We start from the raw sequence: 20,603 nt of genomic DNA, 5'->3' as shown, positions 1-20,603 counted from the left end.
TTTTGGTGCCCCTAGGAGGAATTCTGGCACATTCAGGAGTGGGCAAGCTCTGGATCGGGTCTTGGTACTGTGACTCCCTGTCACACCGCCGGCACGAGGGAGTGGGCACTGGTCTTCTTGCAGGCAGCCCTTGCAGAGATGCCCAGGCTGCTCAGGAACAGCTTCTTACAAGCCTTTTTGCTCTGCCTGTTCTTCTCGAGGCAAGTGAGTCTCCCTGCAGACGGGCAAGTTCATTGCTGCCATTCTTGAAATGATTGCTCCACCTCTGCTTTTGTATGTTTGCATTTACAGATTCCTTACAAAGCAAAGACAGCAAGCAAGCAAATGGGAAACCCTCTCGGTGGCTCACCTCAGGTAGGCATTTCTCTCTTTTTTTGGAGGGTTTATTGTCTGGCCCAGGTCCTTGGTGTCTCTGTGCCTGTCCCACTGGGTAGTGATACCTCGATATGTTGCAATGGTGCACGCTGCACCTGAATTCACAAACTACTTATTTGGGGTATAGTGGTATATAACTAACTTCTTACTTGCAGATCTACAATGTACTACCCCTAAAGCTTATGTATGAGGAGTTATTTTTCCAAATCTCATTTTTGCATGAGTATTACTATGAACTAGAGCCTAGATCAGCTTACCTTTTTGCCATTTGTAGGCCACTCTTCAGAGATACTGTAAGCTCCTCTGTTTCAGGCCAGAATAGTTTGGAGGTGGCTAACGCTGCTGGTGCTGACATGACAGAAGCCGTCAGTAGGTGGGCGGCGGAAACCTAGAATTTCAGGTGACAGAAAATATGTTGTGTTAAACACATCAGACACAAACATGGAGGAAAGTAATTAAAAGTGTTAGATGCTTGGATGATTTTTCTACAGGGGCTCATTAAAAAGTTTACATTGCTCATAAGGAAGAGAATGAGCAATACAGGAGAACGCCAGCTGGAGACAGCCGAAGTAGTGAAAAGTATGGAGTAATCTTTCCAAGAGGCAAACCAGATCCATCGAGTGCAGCTGGGTGCCACAACCGCAGAGCAGGTGAGTGAAAGCCAGCCTTCCTTAACACCCCTTCTATGCCTTGCAGTAGCAGAAAATTGTTTTTGTCCTTTGATGTTGTGTTTAAAAAAAAATTACATAGCCTAACGTAAATTTTTCTATTCACTTTTCACCTCTTCTTCCCCAAATTTCTACACAAAACAACTTCTTTGCTAATTTCTGCAGTATTTCCTTTTCTTCTCTCACTCTCTCGATCTTTTTTGCCAATCCTCTCTTCTTCCCTCTGCCTCTCCACTGTATTTTTTTCAGATATGGAACTAATATATTTATCAACCATCCCTCAATGACTCTGATCACAAATTACATCTTCAACTCTGTTCTTCTGGCTTTGTGCTGGCAGCCCCTCAGCAGATGAGACGTTTACCACCCATGTTTGTATAGCATCACTAGAATATCAGTTGCAAGTCAAATCTTTAGGCTCATATAGCTAGCGACAATTCCTGAAGAACTTTATCTGCATCACTGCCACAGAAGTGGGAGGGTTGATCAGTTAGTATACTCCACATGTTGGTTCATCTGGACTGGAGTAAAGTATACCGATCAGTCATTTCCTTGCACCTGCGGCAGGAAGTCTCTCTGTATTACTTAAGTAGACACTTGTTCTACTTAACAATATCTTCAAGATCAGATCTTGGTATCCTTTTTACTGTTGGAAGACAGGGTATTTTGTGGTTAATTCCTTCAGTAAAAAAAAAGATGGGAATGACTCAGGTATACTTCCAAAGCATTTTAGCTGGGCTTCTGTACTTCCATGATTTCAGGTAAACAGCACATTTTCCAGTTCTCTTTTCCAACTTACCCCAAAAGAAATATATGCTCCTAAGACACTTCCAGCGATAGTTGAGAATCCTGCTGTCATGACTGCATGGAGTTCAGATTTGGTGATGTATGGTAAGTAGGGCCGTACCAGGAGAGGAGACTCTGTCTGGAAGTGAAAAATGACTATCAAATTAAGAACTTCCTAATAAACCCTCAGATGTTTCTTTTATTAACAGGGCAGAAAAATCAGTGGCTACATCACACTTTCTTAAGGGTCTGACTGGTTAATCTTAGTGCTAATGAGTGCTCTGAATATTAACAGGTTGGGGTTTTCTTACCCCAAGAAGGAAAGCTGTACCAATATCTGTCTCGTCCAAAGACAATCCTTGCTGGTTTACTGTGTCTCCCAAAGGCTCAGTGGCGTTGCCAAGAAATCCTAATCCAATCCTGAGCGAGTTAGGGACAGCCACAGGTGAGCTGCAGGTAAGGCTGTACATCAAGTGAAGCAAGCATACCAGCCACTATGGGCAGCTTAAAGCTCTCAGTCCCTCTGGCATGTGTGCAAGCATATTCTGGGACAATGTCATGCAGAGGTGCTAGTTTATATCTTGAAGCAGTATGATATGGTGATGCACCACTGCTAAACAGCTGATATGATGATGCACCACTGCTAAATAACTCACACGCTGATGTCACTTTTGGGCTTGCACGCTACTTGGTGATCTTTCCACACTGCTTTGAAGCCTGGGACAGACACTGCTGTAGTGTGGGTTTAATGGATTTTCCATTAAAATGGACTGTTAGACTCTGTCCCACGCTTTTTTGGCGAAGGCCTTGCACAGCCAGCCCTGGATCTTAGTTTCCTGCATTGTCTGTCTCTCCTGCCCTCGCCTGGCTCATGTGCCCTCTTTTCATCCCAGTTGCCTTCTCAGCTGAAAAAACACCTGAAATTGTTATTTCTCCATAGCCTTGGAGCAGTCTGGTAGTCATTTTAAGGGAGATCTATGGCCTAACTGATGCTCGACTTTCTGCTGGGAAAACAGACTGTTCCCAAAACACTCCCCACTGTGCATCACTGCCAACATATGAATGTCCTGGAATTCTGGAAATCAACCACCAGTTCTGCTGTACTGGTGTCCTAACTTCATATGAAATGCTGATTTTTTTTTATACACATATGCTTGCTGAGTAGCAATATTTCACAGTATTCAGTAATCCTGTGCTAGCATGTTTTTCTGTGCTCCAACTTACCTGTCCCACAAATATGTTACCCGCAGCTACCAGAGACTCAATAGGAGTTGTCCCCATGAAAATTTGCATTATCCAACCAACCTAAAATGATTAAAGAAGAAAAAAAACCATGTTGGTCTTCCTATTCCATGCACTTCTTGAATTAAACATGTCAATGTAAGAGTTCTGAGACATGTTACAATATTTTCTGAGTTAATGATTTCAGCTTCAAGATATGGCACGTTCATTTAATAGTAGCATGTTGAAATAAGCCAGAGGAGAAATAATTTAACAGAATTGAGAGTACTCCAGGCTCCTCCTGGGCACTAAATTGTTAAATTAAATTAATCAAAGTAGATATTTTGATGTGCCCTTATTGCTTATATACCTGTCCAAAGGGGTTTAGATCACATGAGGGCAAAAAAATATGAAATGTAGATTAAGGCTAAAAATGCCTCATAGAAATTCTAGCACACTATTCCAGCCAGGTGAGGTTTGTGGTGCTTATATAACAGTCCTGTGAATGAGAAAGACAAAGGACTTTTAAAGGGTATGTTCAAATAAGGTTTAACTACCCTCACGCAGGAAGATCTTTTCCCACATGTGGTAAGTTCATTGGGTGGAGAGGGCAGAAAGTGGACTTCTGGTGGACTTGCTCTTATCTTAGTGGACACCATCACTAGACCTAGGACCTGACGGAAATGAACGCTTAGAGTATGAGGTGAGGAACCAGCCTCTGGTCTTATTCTGGGGATCTGTGATAGGATGGCATATGCTATTGTTACTGCAGTGCTTAGCAGAAAGCAGAAATCCACTGTCTGTGATGTTACCTCCACCCTGCATTTTGGGGGTTGGGAAACGGGCAGGCAGAAAGGAAGATTTAAGCAAGTATGGCATCTGAGGAATGCTAAGCTAGTCAGACAAATCTAACACTTGCTATGGTTCTAGCAATAACATCACGTTTGGGGAAGGACAGTGTGCTATGCAACGCCAGTTATGATTTCACAGTACTAACATTTGGAACTTTTTCCAGGTTAAAAATAAGCAACTACTTTTTATGTCTCTACCCCTGAGCAGCTTGGTCAGGGCTAATCCTACAGTTCGGCTGCATGTGTTCAAGTAGTGTCTCGTACTAGGCAACTGAGTACCTACTGGCAAAATTTCATACCTTTTCAATGAGACACTGCATGAATCCAAGGTGGTAAAGCACAGACGTCACTGTGCTGAAGAAAACCACAATTGGCAGGACCTGGTTTGGAGACACAAAACCATCAACACTTCTATAGTAGTCTTCCTTTCCTTGATTCTGTAAGCCATTTAATTTTTGAAAAAGCGGCTCATGTTTTTGGAGATACACTTAAAGGTATTGAAAACTCATCAGGAAGTTTACACTTATGCTGTGATATTTTTAACTTTCTAGACCCACTGCATTATGTCTCTGGTAGAATTAACTATTTTTCATGTATCTACACAGTTTTCTAACAGGATTGCAATAGTTTTGAAACTGTGTGGTTTAACACAGTACATGTTAGTTTATAGCCATGTTTAAGTCGGCTTAAACATTTACTGGGCAATGGCATTTACAAAGGCTTGGATATGTACATCTGTAGAGTTTGAAAACGATGAACAGAAATATATACAACGGGACTGTGGCACAGAATTCAGAGCTGAACTTCTCTGTGTCTGTGTTTAAAAAACACAGTTGAGACTGCTATGTAAGCAGAAGTTGAAGGGATTTTGATTGGGATTGTAGCTGACTTCATTTCACAGAATCAAGGGCAGCTTCCTTAGAAAGCTCATACTATGTAGCTGCCTTTTAATAACACACTACAGCAAAATCCTCTCTTATTCTGCTCTATTTATAGCACTGATTATAATGCCAATGTGGAGTATTCAAGAGCTCTGTAACTGTATTCAGAGACATAATCTACTTAAAAACAAATTCACAGGTCTATACTTCTTAAATACAAGCAGTGAATATAAGTCTCTTTCAATGGAGACTGAAGGAAAAATGTTTTCCTTAAACATATAACTTAAAAGACTTGCATGAATGCCTATCCTACTGTCTGATGGTTATTAAATGTGTTGTTTTTTCATCTTGAATAAAAGTAGTATCACTTGATTCTCAAGCACGTTAAATATACAGAATCTCAGCATTTCTACGCTGGTATAAAACAGGAAGAAAAATCCCTCCAAAAGGTCCAAAGTCAGGCAGACAGATTAGTTACAGTTACAACAGTACCACTAACACTAGGAAGCTTTTATGTGTGTTCAACTAAGGACATAATTAATCATAAATAAAAGCAAGGAACAGAATTAAAAAGTCCAAAACACTTTGTTAGTTCAGACATTTTCAGTAAATAGAGGTCATGCCCTTCTAGAGGAGAGTTAGTACTACCAGAAATTTTGATAAAGGTTTGGAAACTCAATTTAGATGATTGGAACCTTTCACTGAAAGCAGGGAGTGCAATTCATGAATATCGTTGCGCTCTTCAACAAGTTAAGATGAGCCTCCTTTCCCTATTTTGATTCTCTGATCCTTTTCGCGATTCTCTCAAGGTGGTTTGCCATGCAGTGACAGCAGAAAGTTTAGTTCAGTGAAAGTAACACCATTCTCCCCTGCCTTTTCTCTCCTGCCATTTCCCCTCCCTGTTCCAATGAGTGTGGTAGCCAGAGAGGCATCTGGCTGCCAGACAGCTCCATGCCTGGGTGCAGGTAGGGACCACCAGGATGTCTGCAGTGAAATGGGTCTGGAGAGGCAGTGGGCAGACAGGCAAAGGTCAACTGTCTGTACTGGGTGGTAAAAACCATTAACACTCAAGCGTCTTTCCGTCCTTCACTCCAAATGGATGAGAAGAGCTCTCAGGTATTACTGTGGTTTGGTTTTGGCTGAAGGAGGAAGAAGACAATGTTCTGCCTATGCTGGGTGACAGCTGGCACCCTTCAGCCTATTTCTTGTGCACATTCCCCTGAAAATAGCTCAGATAACTTCAAAACACGCTTTTCCATTTTTGCAGTTGCAGGTACTTCTGGATGAAGCATTTGTCTTTACAAAACAGGGAGCTTGTTTTCTAGTTGTGACCATTTGTTCCTTGACTGCATAAAAAAGTTGGGGACTATTTTCTGACTCAACTCTCCTACCTAAATCCCCAGTGACTTAATGTGGTGCCTATTATGTTACGTCTTCATTAGAAAAGCATAGCAACCATTTAATAGGTAACTAATTGTACCGATATGTCATGTCCAGGCATAGCAAAATCATGTGGAAAACACTGGCAAATTGTTACTCTAAAATAAGCAGCATGTAAATAAGCTACGCTTCACACTGCAGTGGGTTTTCAATTGCCTTGTCTGCAGAGATAAATGCAACGAAAAGCACTTAACAGGAAACAACTAGTTCAACTGAAAAAAAAACTGAACCCTTTTACAGAAAGGCTCCCCACGGTGTTAATACACTGAAGTGTTAAGTCAGTGGTTTTGAAACTTGGGAGAGAGGAGAGAACAGCCTCGGGAAAACTCCTTCTGTCCCATGTCTATATGGCACAGCCACCTCCTCTCCACCAGCCCCGAGAGGAGCTTTGCCTGTGTGCTGGGCCCACGTGAGGGTTGCGGGTGGGACAAGAGTGGGAAAACTGACAAGGGAGAAGCATCTTCTCCTGCTTCCTACCCTCTCCCTCCCCTCTTTGCAGTGCCAAAACCAGGGAAATGGGTGGCACAGGGTCAATAACCACAGAGTGCTCCCTCCAAGGAGGTCTTGGGTAGCAGGGCATGCATGTCCGGGCAATGCCTCGATGGCGTAAAGCTGTGCAGGGGCATGAGAGAGGAAGTAAACAGCTCTGGCAGTGCTCCAGGGTCAGGCACCTGGTGAAGCACCCACGTGGCAAAGGGAGCCAGGCTGGGAGCAGGTCTGGGGAGGGTGGAAGGAGCCCAGCCTTGCTGGAGCTGCATGTACAGCATTTGGGGAGGTGAGGAGGTGAATACACCACGCAAGCCTTTGGTCTGAGAAGGGGTCTGGAAGGCTGGAGGATCGAGGGGGGCACAGGAATATGTAGGTGGAGGTAGGACTGTTAGGAAAAAAGGAGGCATGGGGATGTTCAAGTAGTCTGAGCACAGCTTCCCTCTCTAACTATGGGGCTGTTGCACATTGTGTGTGTGTAGGAATATCTGCACAGCAGGGGAAGGTCATGGTGAAACACCAGCCTTAATTGGCAGTGTTTCCTTTCTTGGTTAAATGTGAAATATATTTGGAGACTAAAGGTCAAGAGCCCCCTTTGTTTTTTATTGAAAAAACGTGCACTGATTGCATTGAATTGCTTTCAGGGAAAGAAAAGCTCTTAAAATTCATTCTTCTGTCACACAGACTCTCAATTCCCTCTTTCTGCTGCACTTGTGTGTCACTCTGTTTACCATATATATTCCTATACCAAGACTTACGCAGCTCTGAAAATCAAATAATGGATTTTGCTTTCTTGTTTTTCAGTGTGAAAATAACCTACTTGTTCCTGTCATCCTCTTCTAGAATTCCACATATCTTTTGCTGGCTTGTCCCACAGAAGATGACTGATGGATGTGTGCATATACAGAAGCAAACAGCTGAGTGTCTGGTCCCTAGTTATGGCTTTAGTCAGCAAAGTATTTTGCATCACTTCTGAGATATTAAAAAATCACCTTGAAAAAATCATATTCATAAGGCATTGTGGAAAAATAGCACTGGGGGTGGGAATTAAACCATTTGACCCCCAGAATAGGCAACTATGAATGCATATTGTTATTTGAGTGCTCATCAGAGCAAAGGTGAGAGGAGACTGGAAAGTGAAACAAATGGTACAAAAATACTGCAATTAAACTGTAATTTATATTTCTCGCTAAAATGCTTAATTTTTTTCCCCCTCTAAGATGTTCTGACTATTCTTAGTACCAGCATATTTTACAGGTAACATCTTCTTTCATAAGCAGTAAAAAGAGCTAAGTGTGAAGAATATCTGGTTTGGAATAACACCTCCAGGCAAAATAGAAGATAAAAGGTGTGTAATCCCACAGTCAGGTGTCTGAAATACCAGACAGAATTGTCTCTGAGAAAGTCCTGATACATTTCTCATGGTTGGGTTTTTGGGTCTTTTTTTTGCTTTGTATGTTCTTGATTCCAGCCTAAGCAGGTATTATGGCATGGGTTACATGTAGGAGCAAAACCAGACAGGGTGCTGGTGTGGGTTAGAGAGCACGGAGAACATAGGCTGTATTCCAGCAGTTTCTCACCAAGGTCTCCTAAGGGAGAGCTGGGAAATTATTTATCCCTGGGATTTTATTAATGTATTAATAATGTAATTCTTCCTGCTTATGCATGGGCAGCATCTACCTCTTCTACCTGATATAAGTATACACCCAGGCTTTTCCCTTCTACAGAGGCCATGTCTGCAAGGCAGTGATCTGCACAGCACCTCAGGATAGAACAGCATAGCATGGTATAGCACCTTTACTTGTGGAGAGGTGGGCAAGATAGGCTGAAGGTAGTATTTCTTTCAGTGAACAGACAGGAGCTTCTTAACCTGTTCCTTGTAGAAACATACCCCAAAGTCCTGTCTACTTGTAATATATGTTCTTATAATTAGACTAAATAAGTGTAACCTAACTCAGTGTATGGCAATAAATGAAGGAATGTGGAATTTCCAAATTTTATATTTGGAGTGTAACACAGTAAGGAATTGTATACCTCCTATCTGATTTCTCTGGTGACTGCACTGGTATCACAAGACATATCATTAATTAATTTCCCAGCCATACTGCTTGTTCCTTTTTCTGTTGTCTACCTGCCGCACATAGTATATATATAAAATCTGTCTTACCTTAAAAGCAAATAAATGATCCATATATTTCTCACCAAACACAAACTTAGCACCTGTGTCAGAGTACTCCAGAAAAGTCTAGGGACAGAAAGCAAAGAAAGTTAGCCATAAGCTCCTGTCCCAGCCAAAAACCAAGCAAATAATGTTAGTTGTCTTGCAGAGATCTGGTGAGGTCCAAGGAGCTTGTGCTCTGCTCTGTATGGGTTTCACTGACTGTGTCTGGCTGAACCAAGGGGCTCTGCTCTGTTCTGTCAAGAGTTCAGGCTGCTTCAGAGTATGTAGATAAACAGCAAGGGCACAAGGCACATTTTCCTGCTCTAGCCAAGAAGATACAGGCCAAAAGAAATACTGAAAGAGGAATTTATTTTTTTAATCCCAATATAGTGGTGCATTTCTACACTCCTTCTCATGCAAATAAGTTCAATAAACAATAGAGTTTAAAACAGAGATTTAACGGCTGAAAATGAGTTTTGAAAAGAGCAGCCAAAAACTAGTCTAAAAAAATCTACATTTTAATTTTGATACGGTAGTGCATTTTTATACTCCTGATGCCAACATATGCAATTTATGATACAGCTTAAAATGGAGATATGATAGCTACAGTAATGAGTTACGACAGGAGTGACAGTGAGCCATGCTGAGCTAACGAAAGGGGGCACCAGACCCGCTTCAGTCGGAAACGGAAGAGGAGACTGAGAACCTGGTAACAAAATCCAGATGACTCCCACTGCTTGCAGATTAGCAGCCAGACAGACGTCAGACCTGTGCCTTCACTCCCGCGCAGAGACAGTACATTCTGCACTGCTTTAAGTTTGCTTAATTATCTGCACTGTGAAGAACAGCTGTGTGAATAGTATCCCTGGGGTGAAAAGTCTGAGTGTCCTTCAGTGGGTACTCTCTGATCTACATTTTGGATTTCTCTTATCCATTACTTTCCAGTAAAGGGCTTTGGTAAAAAACTTTGTGCCTGCAGGGGCACCTATGGATGGATCTTGTGCCCGCTCTACAGATCCTTTGCTGCTCGCAGAGAAGTGGTTTGCCAGCTCCCAGCTGTGGATTTTGGCACTTGTAGTTGAATTCAGTTTCTTATATGTTGTGAGAACTTTGAAATGCCACTGGGGCTAGGACTGTGGCTATTCTGAAGACAACGGTGGTTCTGCCTTGCTAAATCCCAAGGGTTTTCAGCATATCAGGTTTATTGCAAGGATGCTTTGAAGCTGGGTCAGGTCTAAGAGTTTCTGTGAGCGCCCTGGCACAATAGCGGTTTTGTGTTTGGAGGGGCAAGTTACAATTTCAGCCCAAGGATAGTAAAGCCATTAAGAAACAAGGTCACTCTGGTCATTACTCATTAGCCTGTTCTCCATGTCCTTGTATTAACTGGACAAAAAAGAAATTGCAAGATTGAATTCAGACAGGCAGTTACCTTTCTGAGAATCCAGTTTTTCTTAAGAGGGGAAAACATCCAGGGGCAAAGAGAGCCTTGACTGCCTGGCTGTTATGCAAGAGTCTCACAACAGAAAATTATACTAAAAATTATTCTTTTGCCCAGTAGCTTACCTGGATCTGATTGCCTAGCCAGTTAAACACATCAAACCCTATTTTGGTCCTCAGAATAAGAAGCCCAAGAATAAACTGCATTCCTATTCCTGAAAATACTGGTCTCCAAGCAACCTAGATGGACAGAAAAATAGAAATAAAGAAACCACTTGTTATTTAAATAAATAATAATCTACTGTAGATGTTTGTTAAAATAATGTACGGGGATTGTCTGACTACACTGTAGGATAGGAGCAGCTACCAAAACAGGTTGTAGGAGGTTTGAAGTGTGAGTCCCCTCTCCTAATGTGAACGCTCTGCGATGTGGACGTCTCCATCTGAGTCAGCTGCTGAAAGCCTGGTAAGGTAAGTATGGGCACGCCCATTTCACCATCACAGACTGTAAGTAATAAAGTAGTATGAAAAAGAGAGACAGTTCTTCCTGTGCTACAGTTTACAGAAGAAATAGACATACATGAGGGCAGCATACATTATTATTCTTTTTTTTTTTTTCTTTTCCTGACTGAAATGGAAACATAAAAAAGAAAGTAACCCGGCATACGGATTCCTCACATATCTGGACTGGGAATAAGGACATTTTACTACAGTTTTTTGTGTGTGGTTAGACAATTTCAACTTTGTTTCTGTTCCCCAGCTTTAAAGAGCTGTGATACTTTAGAACTCACAGTTAGATATTGCAATTCAAATGACATAAAGGCAGTTGTATGAAAAGCTGTGGCTGCCTGTGACTAGCCACTCTTCACTACGCTGCATATTTCTGCTCTGCTGCCTCAGAAAACATCTTTGTCTTGTGAAAATAAAATCTGATTATTTACAAGGCAAAGAGCTGAGATGGCAATCTAATTTATTCAGATGATATTTGAATAACACAAGTCAGTTAGGTGTAATGAGGACCCATGTGAGAGCACAAAGCATTTGGAGTACATGGGTTTTCACCTCAGCTGGAGACAGCAGCAGTTGCAAGGGATGAGGAGTGGCAGGTCCATTAGCCTGTGCTGAGGGCACTTCTTCTGTTAAGAAAGTCTCAGCACTGATGCAGGAGTTTTCAAATAGCATTGGTGAAACTTGGTAACCTGGACAATGGATTAATATACAAAAGCATGCGCTGTATGCTAGGCATGCACACAGGGGTAAAAACTGAGGGGCGAGTTGCAGTTGTTGAAGTAACCCTTTCGTAATATCACAGCAGTACAGAGTGGACAGCTCAGCTGGAAAATTAAAATACATGGCATTGATGAGCCTGTGGGAGTGGGCTAGTAAAAAGTGAGGACTTCAACTCAGCCCCAGCTGCGGCTTTTGCAGTGGGAATCAGCTTGTGAGAGATTAAGAGCTGCTTGAGGGAGGCGCATCTCCAGTTCCATGAGGTTTGCAATGAAGTGATGACAGTGTTCTTCACTTCAATGTCTGTGAGTTCCTGTGGACTGTGGTGAGCCTCCTGTGGGTGGAAAGCACGGAGTATGCCTGCATCAGCTTGCACTGATGCTCCAGGAGCAAATGTGCATCAGTCTGCATCAGGGCTGGAACAAAGGATGGGCCGCAGCCTCCCAGCATAGTGACAGCCAGATGCTGGTACAGTCCCCAAATGCTCCCCAAGATGTCAGAGCAAAATTACTTCCCTCAGAGATGAAATACCTCACTGGGTTTCGGCAAGCCTAAATTTTGACTTTCATGGGCTTCCTGTTACTCATTAGGAACTTGGTGCTAGGGTTTTGACACATTGAACAAAAAAATCCCAAAGATCCAACATGGACTAAATACTCACTCTGGCTGGATATTTGGAAAAGATAAACATCAGGAGAACATATATCACAAGGCCACCAAAGGAGATGAGCTGGTGGGATCCCTGTTTTGCTGTGTCAAAGATGAGCCAGCAGATGACAGTTATAAGAAGAATTGCCCACAGCACCCTAGGGGAAAAAAAGTATCAGGCATGACACCCTGAAGAAGAGCAGGTATTCCTTCCCCTTCCCACAACATTTACAACTCTGCCTGTGAATGAACTCTCTGAGCATACGTATTAAGCTGAAACATGTAGCTCTAGACAACCAGGAACCTGCCTCTGCTGATGCAACTCTGACAACAACATCCCTTGGTGGCATCCAGAAGAAATGTACTCCAAATATGCCCCCAAAGTCAGAGTTAGGGAAAACCAATAAAGCACAAGTGACTCTTGTCTGGGTGTTATTTCTATTAAATGAAGTGTGAGAAGATACCCTCCTTTCTCACTTTTCTTTTCACATTTTCCTTTTCCTTTCCTGTCTTCTTTATTGAATATTTTCTCAGCTCTGGGCAAGACAGGCTGTGGTTTTTACTAATTGCATTGTACTGTTTAACTGGTGGGCATATGAAACACACTATTTGGAAGCTGGTTATCAACTACTTCTTTGTAACTGGCTGTAGTCTGTTTAGCAAAATAACTTTTAATTACAACTGTTTTAATTATCTCAGAAACAATGACAGTGCATAAACAATGTACACAATGTACCATGTGTACATCTGTGGTTAGTGTTTCTATGGTCCCCACTATCACAGAACCGTGTTCAGCTTGTGTATTGAAGGTAATTATCACAACAACAGCCAGAGAGGCAAGGAAATACATCGTCCCATTTACAAAAGAGAAAACTAAACTTAGTCTCAGTCCTTTAACGTTACTCATGTTTAACAGTTGTTTAGCTTCCACCAATTTCAGTGGTGCCTAGATACCTAAATCTCATTTTTAGACCTGAAACAAAAATATTGCAGGCCAACTCCACAAAATGGCTTGTCTATTACAATGCTGAATAACACTTTCAACACCTAAGAGCCTTCCTGTCTCTTGGAGGAATCCGTGACCTACAGTTAAGCACTTCATCTGTGATATGTACAATTTAAGGATTGCAGCCCAGGTAATACAGCACTTACTGCCTCCATTTTGTTCCATCTGCTTATCAGGGCTCTCCTGTTCAGCTTGGTCCTCCCCCAAGGAAGCTGCCAGATTGTCTAATGAAGGTACCTGTGTGTGACTGCTCTCTAATGACTCTCCGGAGCAGAAGGACCACAATTTTTATAGCACCTTTCTTAGAAATTTATGCTTCTATGGCAAAACCATTTCAAAATTTTAAGTACATTGGGACATTTTCCTAAACCCTGAATGACTCCTCCTTCAACCTCTGTCTCTCTCAGATAGAAGGTAACTTAGCTGAGACAGGAGGTAGCTGGCCAATTTCCTTTCCAATGAGATTTCATTTGGTCTTTTCTTTGGTTCATGAGCCTCCTTTGGATCTCCATTTTCCCAGGAATAACTTCAGTCTTCCTGATAACTGCTCACAAATACTTGGAATAAGTATCTACCAAATCTAAGTATCTACCATTTATCTACCAGATGAACGTCTACCACACCAAATAAGGTTATATTATCTTATTATGACAGCAAATATAGCTGGCATGTTTTGATTCCTGAAGGTCACGGAAAAATTGCTATGGGGATATGTGAACAAGTAATGTCCATGTAACACACTTCAGTTTTTAGCAGTTCGCATATATTGGAGTCAATATTTTTATGAATCTCACAGCCCTTTGAACAAGTGACAGTGAGGCACTTTCTGGCTTGCAGAATGAATGCAAAAGGCTACAACACACCTGAACTTCCGTGGACATATTGTCTTGCTACCACAAACATGATCTACCTCGAGGAATTTTTTTATACTTTCTGTCAAGTTTTTTGACACCTAGCTACTGTATTGCAATCTTGAAGGTGTGCCTGACATCTATAAACTGGAAAATACTGAGTTATTCTGTACGTATCCTTTGACCTTATTGCAATTTGTATGATTGATCCATCTCCCGGTGCTTATGGAGGTGTAAGCTGAAATAAAACCATGGGAGTAAATTAAGTAATATTTTGTTCTTCTGCATAAACAGGAAGTAATTAATATTTACCATTTCAGCCAAAACCATTGATTCTCCAGGTATCTTTCTCCAAGGGAAAAGAAGGCAGGAATTCTGTGTTCATACTTAGCTATTAAAAAATTCCAGCAGATGAATAAGATGGCTAGGATCGTGATGATAAAGAGTGGCAAGGCTCTCTGAAAATTCAAGCTGCAGGCTGCAATAACTACTGCCAAGTATGCTGTACAGAAACAAGAATACATGTCAGTTAAGTTGGTCTTTTTAAAAACAGAATAAAATCTTAAATTTAAAGGATGTGGCTAAAGTCAGGCCTGTGTTTACCTTTTAAGTGCTTTTCTGACTCTTGGCCTAAATACTGAAAAATTTTGCTTTCACAGATAAGTGTCATTACTTACAATATGCTCACTTGTATGAAATGGTTTTCTTATCAGTGACTTTCACCCTGTCAAAACAGTTTATATGCTTTGGCCAAGCCAAAGTCATATCAAGCATGTTACTCACATGGGAAAATTAAGCACACCTACAGAACTGCTTTTTCTGTATAAAACCTGTGAATTAAGAACAATGAGTCTTTTTGCCTTCTTTCACAGGAGGATGAGATTATCCAATAAAACTAGAAGAAATACTTAAAAACATTTATCAACAGCCTGATATGATGCCCTCCCAAGTAACTGGGAAGTTTAGTAGTAGTTTATTTTGTAAAGTAGCTGTGAAATTATTTGTCATTTGGCAGGTTCATTGCTAGTAGGTGCTAGCCAATTAAACATTCAATTTTTGTAAATAATAATCTGATATTGTCTATGGCCAATAAGGAAGACAAACTACTGATTTTTCTAAGCCAAGTTGGTTTTTATGGAATTAACATATGAAACCCTGACTTATCCTTAGAACTCACTCGCTTTCTTGAGCGAGGATATGTCTGTGCTATGACAAAGCAAGGTGAGCTGATGCTAGGAGGGCAGGATATTTAGCATGCAAGTGTCCCTTTTACAACCACTTTACGGTATGTTGATGCCTATTAGACAGACATATTTTAGGTTTATGTCTTCTCAGTGTTCAGGTAGGAGGATCTCAAAATGACAGTGGAAACAAACCAACCTACTGGATAATTAGGAAAGGAACAAAGACTATCTGAATGACTTTGCAGTGCATGCTGACTATAAAACACATTTCCTCCAGCAAACATATGCTGTGGATATCGAGTGATAGGTGTCAGAATAGGAAACTTTCATTTCTAGCCTGATGACTTAAGTTCATCTCAAGTTGGTGCCCAACTCTTATTATGTGATTTAATGGTTTTGGGCAAGTTCCTAAAACTGTAATTTAATTAGCCTCTTGGAGGGGGCTAGTAATGGAGTGGACACAGAGACTGAACTTTCGCCAAATGTAATTGCTCGTCAGAGATGCAACGTCTTCGAGGAGCAGTGTAGCAAGATCTGTGTTTTTGTTATGTTTGGAATGAGTGGAGGTCTTGCTATCTGAAGCTTCTTCTGGGACTAAATTCACTTTTACTTCATGTCAAATGCATTCTTTAAGACAGTCAAGAGCTTTTGTGTCAGATAGAAGACAGGCACAGTCTACAATCTCATATATATATTCAATAAAGAAGGCTTCAGCAACCCTGGGTGTAATATACTGTACCTGTTATGAAAATTCCGTAGATCACATACTGAATGCTGGTTTTATGTTTCTTGCAAAATTCACAGACTTTATCATATTTTTTTTCTAAATGCCTAGGAAAATGCAAAAAAAAAAACAGAACAGAAACTTAAGCTGTAGACAAAAAAGAAGAGTAATTTGCACAGGAAGATCAGGTTAAATTGACCAAAAATTCTCCACTGGAGTATACTGCACTTGGTAAGGATTAAATCTGGATCCCAAAGAAAATTGTGCCGACCTCTGTAGAGCTTTTGATGGGACTTCTTTGGTCTGATGTTGGACATGTAAAAAAGAAAATCCGGCAGATATATAATGGGCCAATCCATCGACTAGCTAATGGACCAAAGTTCTGCTAGCCTCTGAAGTACGCCCCTTCCATGAGGACATCTGTTAACAGGGTTAGTGGAAACTGGGCAGGTAGTTAGAAATTCAGTGCCCATTACTAGACTCACAAATATTGTTAATACAGCCAGCCCAGCACTGCTATGTGGAGCAGCAGTGTTACCATAGTTGTGAAGGCCTAAGCCTGCATTTGTGTGTGCAAAATAACAAACACCCATCTAAAATCTTATTACAGTGTGCATCAATGTTTCTGGATATTTGAAAATTTGGTTGTGAAGTACATGAACCTTTTATTTAAGACTCATCATTTCATGGAAGCTAAAATAACATTATAGTTGAATATCCTATTCTAGTATCTGTTTTTCCAATTAATATATACTTAATTTTTGTTCTTTTCTCATCTCACTAAGAGTAACAGTGATTTCATGATGGAGGGTGAAAGCTAGGGAAATAGCAGTTCCAATGTTAAGTATGCTGATGACAAGGACGTATTTCAGTTACAAAATCTGCAGCTAAATAAACACCCTCCTATTGTGCAAGCTGAAAAAGAAATCACAGCCATAGCTCTGTCTCTCTAAAGCGGTGCCTCACGCCCTACAGTCTATAAAGGCAAAGTTATATTTAGAGACGCTAATTATCCAGACTGCGCTTGTTTGGAAACTAGATGCAGCTGGAGTCAGATGCACACTGAAATTCAGCACAAACGTCCTTCTTTTCTACACTAAAAAAAAAAAAAAAAAAAAAAAAAATCAATTAATTTAGAAGAAGTAGGAGAGAAACAAGGAATATTAACCTAATTCATATCAGCACTCAGAATAGCAGAGCAGGAACATACTCCTTCACTAGTACAAAGAGTAACAGGGTCTCTGAGAAATCTTGATTGGTTTTGATATTTCAGTTTTAGTTCTGGGAATTCCTGTTGCCTCACAAATCATAGCTTTATTTTTTTTTGCTTGTTAGAACATTAGGTTATCTACCCAATCTCAGCAGAGAGATTAGACACAACAGGAAAAGAAAGAAAAGGAGAAATGAGACATAGATGCATGAATAAGTTACTTTCACAAATTTATGCTTTATCCACTAACCAAAAGGGAAAAATATTATCTACTATCTGTTACTGCTACTCATGAGCCCTTTGGGATTTAAAATTGTTATTTTAAGATTGCAGTTCCTTGTAGTCTCTTCTTTGCTCTAGCATATCTCTCATTTTTTTTATTGATTTAGGTGATTATCACTTTGGTATCAGGATATCTTAACTGTTTAGGCACATACATGATAAATATGCAGCTGGATTCTGAAAGGGGGCAGAAAAAACATCTTCCTTATGAAATCCAGTTAATTTACTAAGGAAACATTGTCTTCTAAAAGCTGATCCTATAGGCTTAAAGTGCAGCATATTGCTGATGACTTTTGCTTAACCAAAAATGTTGAAAAAGCAGGTACCACTTAAGCACATTTAAGGGAGCAATTTAATGTAAAATATTTGTATATGCCAAAACTATTCTTGCTTGCATGTTGCAACTCAGAAATCCTTTTTCTAGTGTGCATATACTCTATGAATGAATGGTTACACCTTGCACATATAGTGAATCCTTGTTATCGACAGACTGATCTTTCAAAAGTGTTGTGTCTCAGACCACAGGCTATTTATTTAGTACTATCTGTTGAAGAAATCGATGACGCACTCAAAATTACGGCAAGCTTTGTGAATGCCCATTTTGAGCAGATACAAGAAAGACATTAGATCAGATTGGTGCCTGCTTTTAGGAGCTAGTTCACAAAAAATAACTTGGTAAAGATACCATTGCCCTTGTCAGGTGCTCAACATAAAGAAGCCATAGCCTAAATGCAATGAGAATACAGCAAAGCACTCTTCAGCTTCCAGACAAGGAGCTTTAGCTACCAGAGGCAATAGTACCTCCTGCTGATGGAAGAACAAGGGGACCTGGGGAACAGAAAGGTCTGTGAATGAAAGCTTATTTACCCTTCAGTTCTCCATGGGAGTACAAATAAACATGAATGAATAAAAAACATACAACCTTCATCTCTGCCCTGACTCAACCCATCTCTGTGCAGAGATGCCTCTTGTCGAGTGACTCCTGCGGGCACAGGTTGAGGAGAAGAGACTGCCCCCAACCTTGTACAGCCATTTGCATGCCAATCTTTGCCTGTGCAATTACTTTATTTCTGGGTAGACGCTGGGTACCTGCCGCTGGAGAGGCTTATCAAACTTGGATGTTTGATCTATCAAATCTCAGCTTTTATTTTTCCTAGACGAGACCCTAAATGTTTTAACAAGAAAGCGTTTTGCATTATGTACTGCTATAGGAACGACAAATCTCCAAAGAACAGAGAGGAGCAACAAGAAAATATTTAAGTGACATCTAAATACTTTTGCTAGATTTTCAAGGCAGTATTTTAATATGATGGCATCAGTAAACCTCCACATATTAACAAGTCTTTAATTTCTGTATGTACAACTTGAAAGCATAATTAACATCTTCACAATTACTTCTGTCTATAAGCGTATCATTTGTACAGGCATGAGATCTTTCCTAGTAGTCTAATGTCAGAGAGACAAACTCCTATCTGAGATATCCAGTAAGTGAATTACTAGAATCTGCTGATAGGAAGGGAGGTTCAAAGCTGAAATGGTGTGCTGTACAACAGAATGCAGTCATAGAAATCAGGGGAAAAAATACAATATGACTTCTATGAAGATTTATATGAAGATTCAGTATGACAGAAAAATATTAAGACATCAAAATATAAATTTAAGTATTGTATCTTAACTTTATTATTGCCTTATACAGGGTTCGTAGTTTTCGCCAAAATCCTAATCTGAAGTAAAATGTAGCTGTGTGGTTTCACTGTGTGGTTACTCAGCACCAGTGTTAACAAAGTGTAAAAATTCTGCTCCAGTGAACTGGCTTCTTTTTAAAGCTAATGTATTCTTATTTTGCAGTGGGGTAAATAGCTATGCAAGCTGAAGGACAATAGCGCATCTGTAACTTCCTGCAAAAGACCACTGTTTAAGACCTCTCTTTAAAAAAGGCACTTCTGGAAATATTGGAGGAGTTAATGTACAAAAATTAAAAATATTGCTCCTTTAATTTGCAAAGCTTTAGAAGGACAGTTCCATGATCACAAGTGTCAATTGAAAAGTATAATAATATCACAATGTGTTTCTGTATTACACCAATTGCTAGGCAATACAAAGGTCTGTGTAGCATAGGATTATGGCAGTGAAATTTAGAGCTGTTCGTCCAAAAGCAGAAACATCGGCAGCTTCTTGCTTTGGCCAGAATGAAGTGAGTTCAAAACTTGCTCATCTGAAAGACATTACCCTTTCAGGCGTGGCTGCTCAACATCTACTGAGTCACATTTGTTTTCGTGCAGATCCCTCTCAGTATTGATGTGTAAGTCCTCCTGGAAAACAGATCATTGCCAAAGCTGTGAGAGGGATGCATGCTTGTTAAATAAGGTGCAAAAAAACAGATCCCGGCTGGCAGATGGCTGAAGCAGTCTCAAGACTCTCCTGTCTGCACCGAGTGCACGGCTGCAGCTCTCCTGTCTGCCACCAACACTGTGACCGTACCAGTCAAACCCAGTGGTTAGACGGTGGCTGTGAACTTTCCCAAGCCATCCACATCATTTTGAAAGGGGAAATAAAGGGGGAAAAAAATACCAGTGCTACTCAGAGCTGAAGAGGGCTCCATACAGATCACCTTTGCACACGCGCCGAAGAGTGAGAGCTGCATGTAGGGATGGTAAAGCTGCTATTTGGCCAGCTTGCCCACCACCTCCTGTTGATGACCCCCTGTTTTTGTCCCTTCTCTCTTTGCAGAACTTTAGTATGGTGGAAATATTATGTACAGAGAACGGTTAAATTGATGCATCAGTACAGGCTTGGGGCAGACCTGCTGGAGAGCAGCTCTGTGGAGAGGGACCTGGGTGGCCTGGTGGACGACAGGTTGACCATGAGCCAGCAGTGTGTCCTGGCTGCCAAGAAGGCCAATGGCATCCTGGGGTGCATTAGAAGGAGTGTGGCCAGCAGGTCGAGGGAGGTTCTCCTTCCCCTCTACACTGCCCTAGTGAGGCCCCATCTGGAGTACTGTGTCCAGTTCTGGGCTCCCCACTTCAAGAAAGATGAGGAGCTACTGAAGAGACTCCAGCGGAGGGCTACGAGGATGGTGAGGGGACTGGAACATCTCTCCTACGAGGAGAGGCTGAGGGAGCTGGGCTTGTTTAACCTGAAGAAGAGAAGGCTGTGAGGGGACCT

General features: G+C 41.1%; 1 protein-coding gene across 1 annotated transcript in view; it reads right to left on the bottom strand.

The window, feature by feature from the left end:
* The window catches only part of SLC28A3 (solute carrier family 28 member 3), a 42,665-nt gene that overhangs the window by 9,680 nt on the left and 12,382 nt on the right, over positions 1 to 20,603 (bottom strand). The window contains exons 3-12 of the mRNA XM_009936459.2: positions 19,668 to 19,750; positions 15,962 to 16,053; positions 14,351 to 14,540; positions 12,195 to 12,339; positions 10,433 to 10,546; positions 8,876 to 8,953; positions 4,201 to 4,281; positions 3,054 to 3,134; positions 1,843 to 1,968; positions 633 to 763 (exon numbers count right to left, since the gene is read on the bottom strand). Of these exons, the coding sequence (XP_009934761.2) occupies positions 633 to 763; positions 1,843 to 1,968; positions 3,054 to 3,134; positions 4,201 to 4,281; positions 8,876 to 8,953; positions 10,433 to 10,546; positions 12,195 to 12,339; positions 14,351 to 14,540; positions 15,962 to 16,053; positions 19,668 to 19,750 (1,121 nt within the window). The remainder of the gene's footprint in view (positions 1 to 632; positions 764 to 1,842; positions 1,969 to 3,053; positions 3,135 to 4,200; positions 4,282 to 8,875; positions 8,954 to 10,432; positions 10,547 to 12,194; positions 12,340 to 14,350; positions 14,541 to 15,961; positions 16,054 to 19,667; positions 19,751 to 20,603) is intronic.

Source organism: Opisthocomus hoazin, chromosome Z (genome assembly GCF_030867145.1).
Source record: "Opisthocomus hoazin isolate bOpiHoa1 chromosome Z, bOpiHoa1.hap1, whole genome shotgun sequence".
NCBI classification, from domain to species: Eukaryota; Metazoa; Chordata; class Aves; order Opisthocomiformes; family Opisthocomidae; genus Opisthocomus; species Opisthocomus hoazin.
This window is presented reverse-complemented; position numbering and strand designations above follow the sequence as displayed.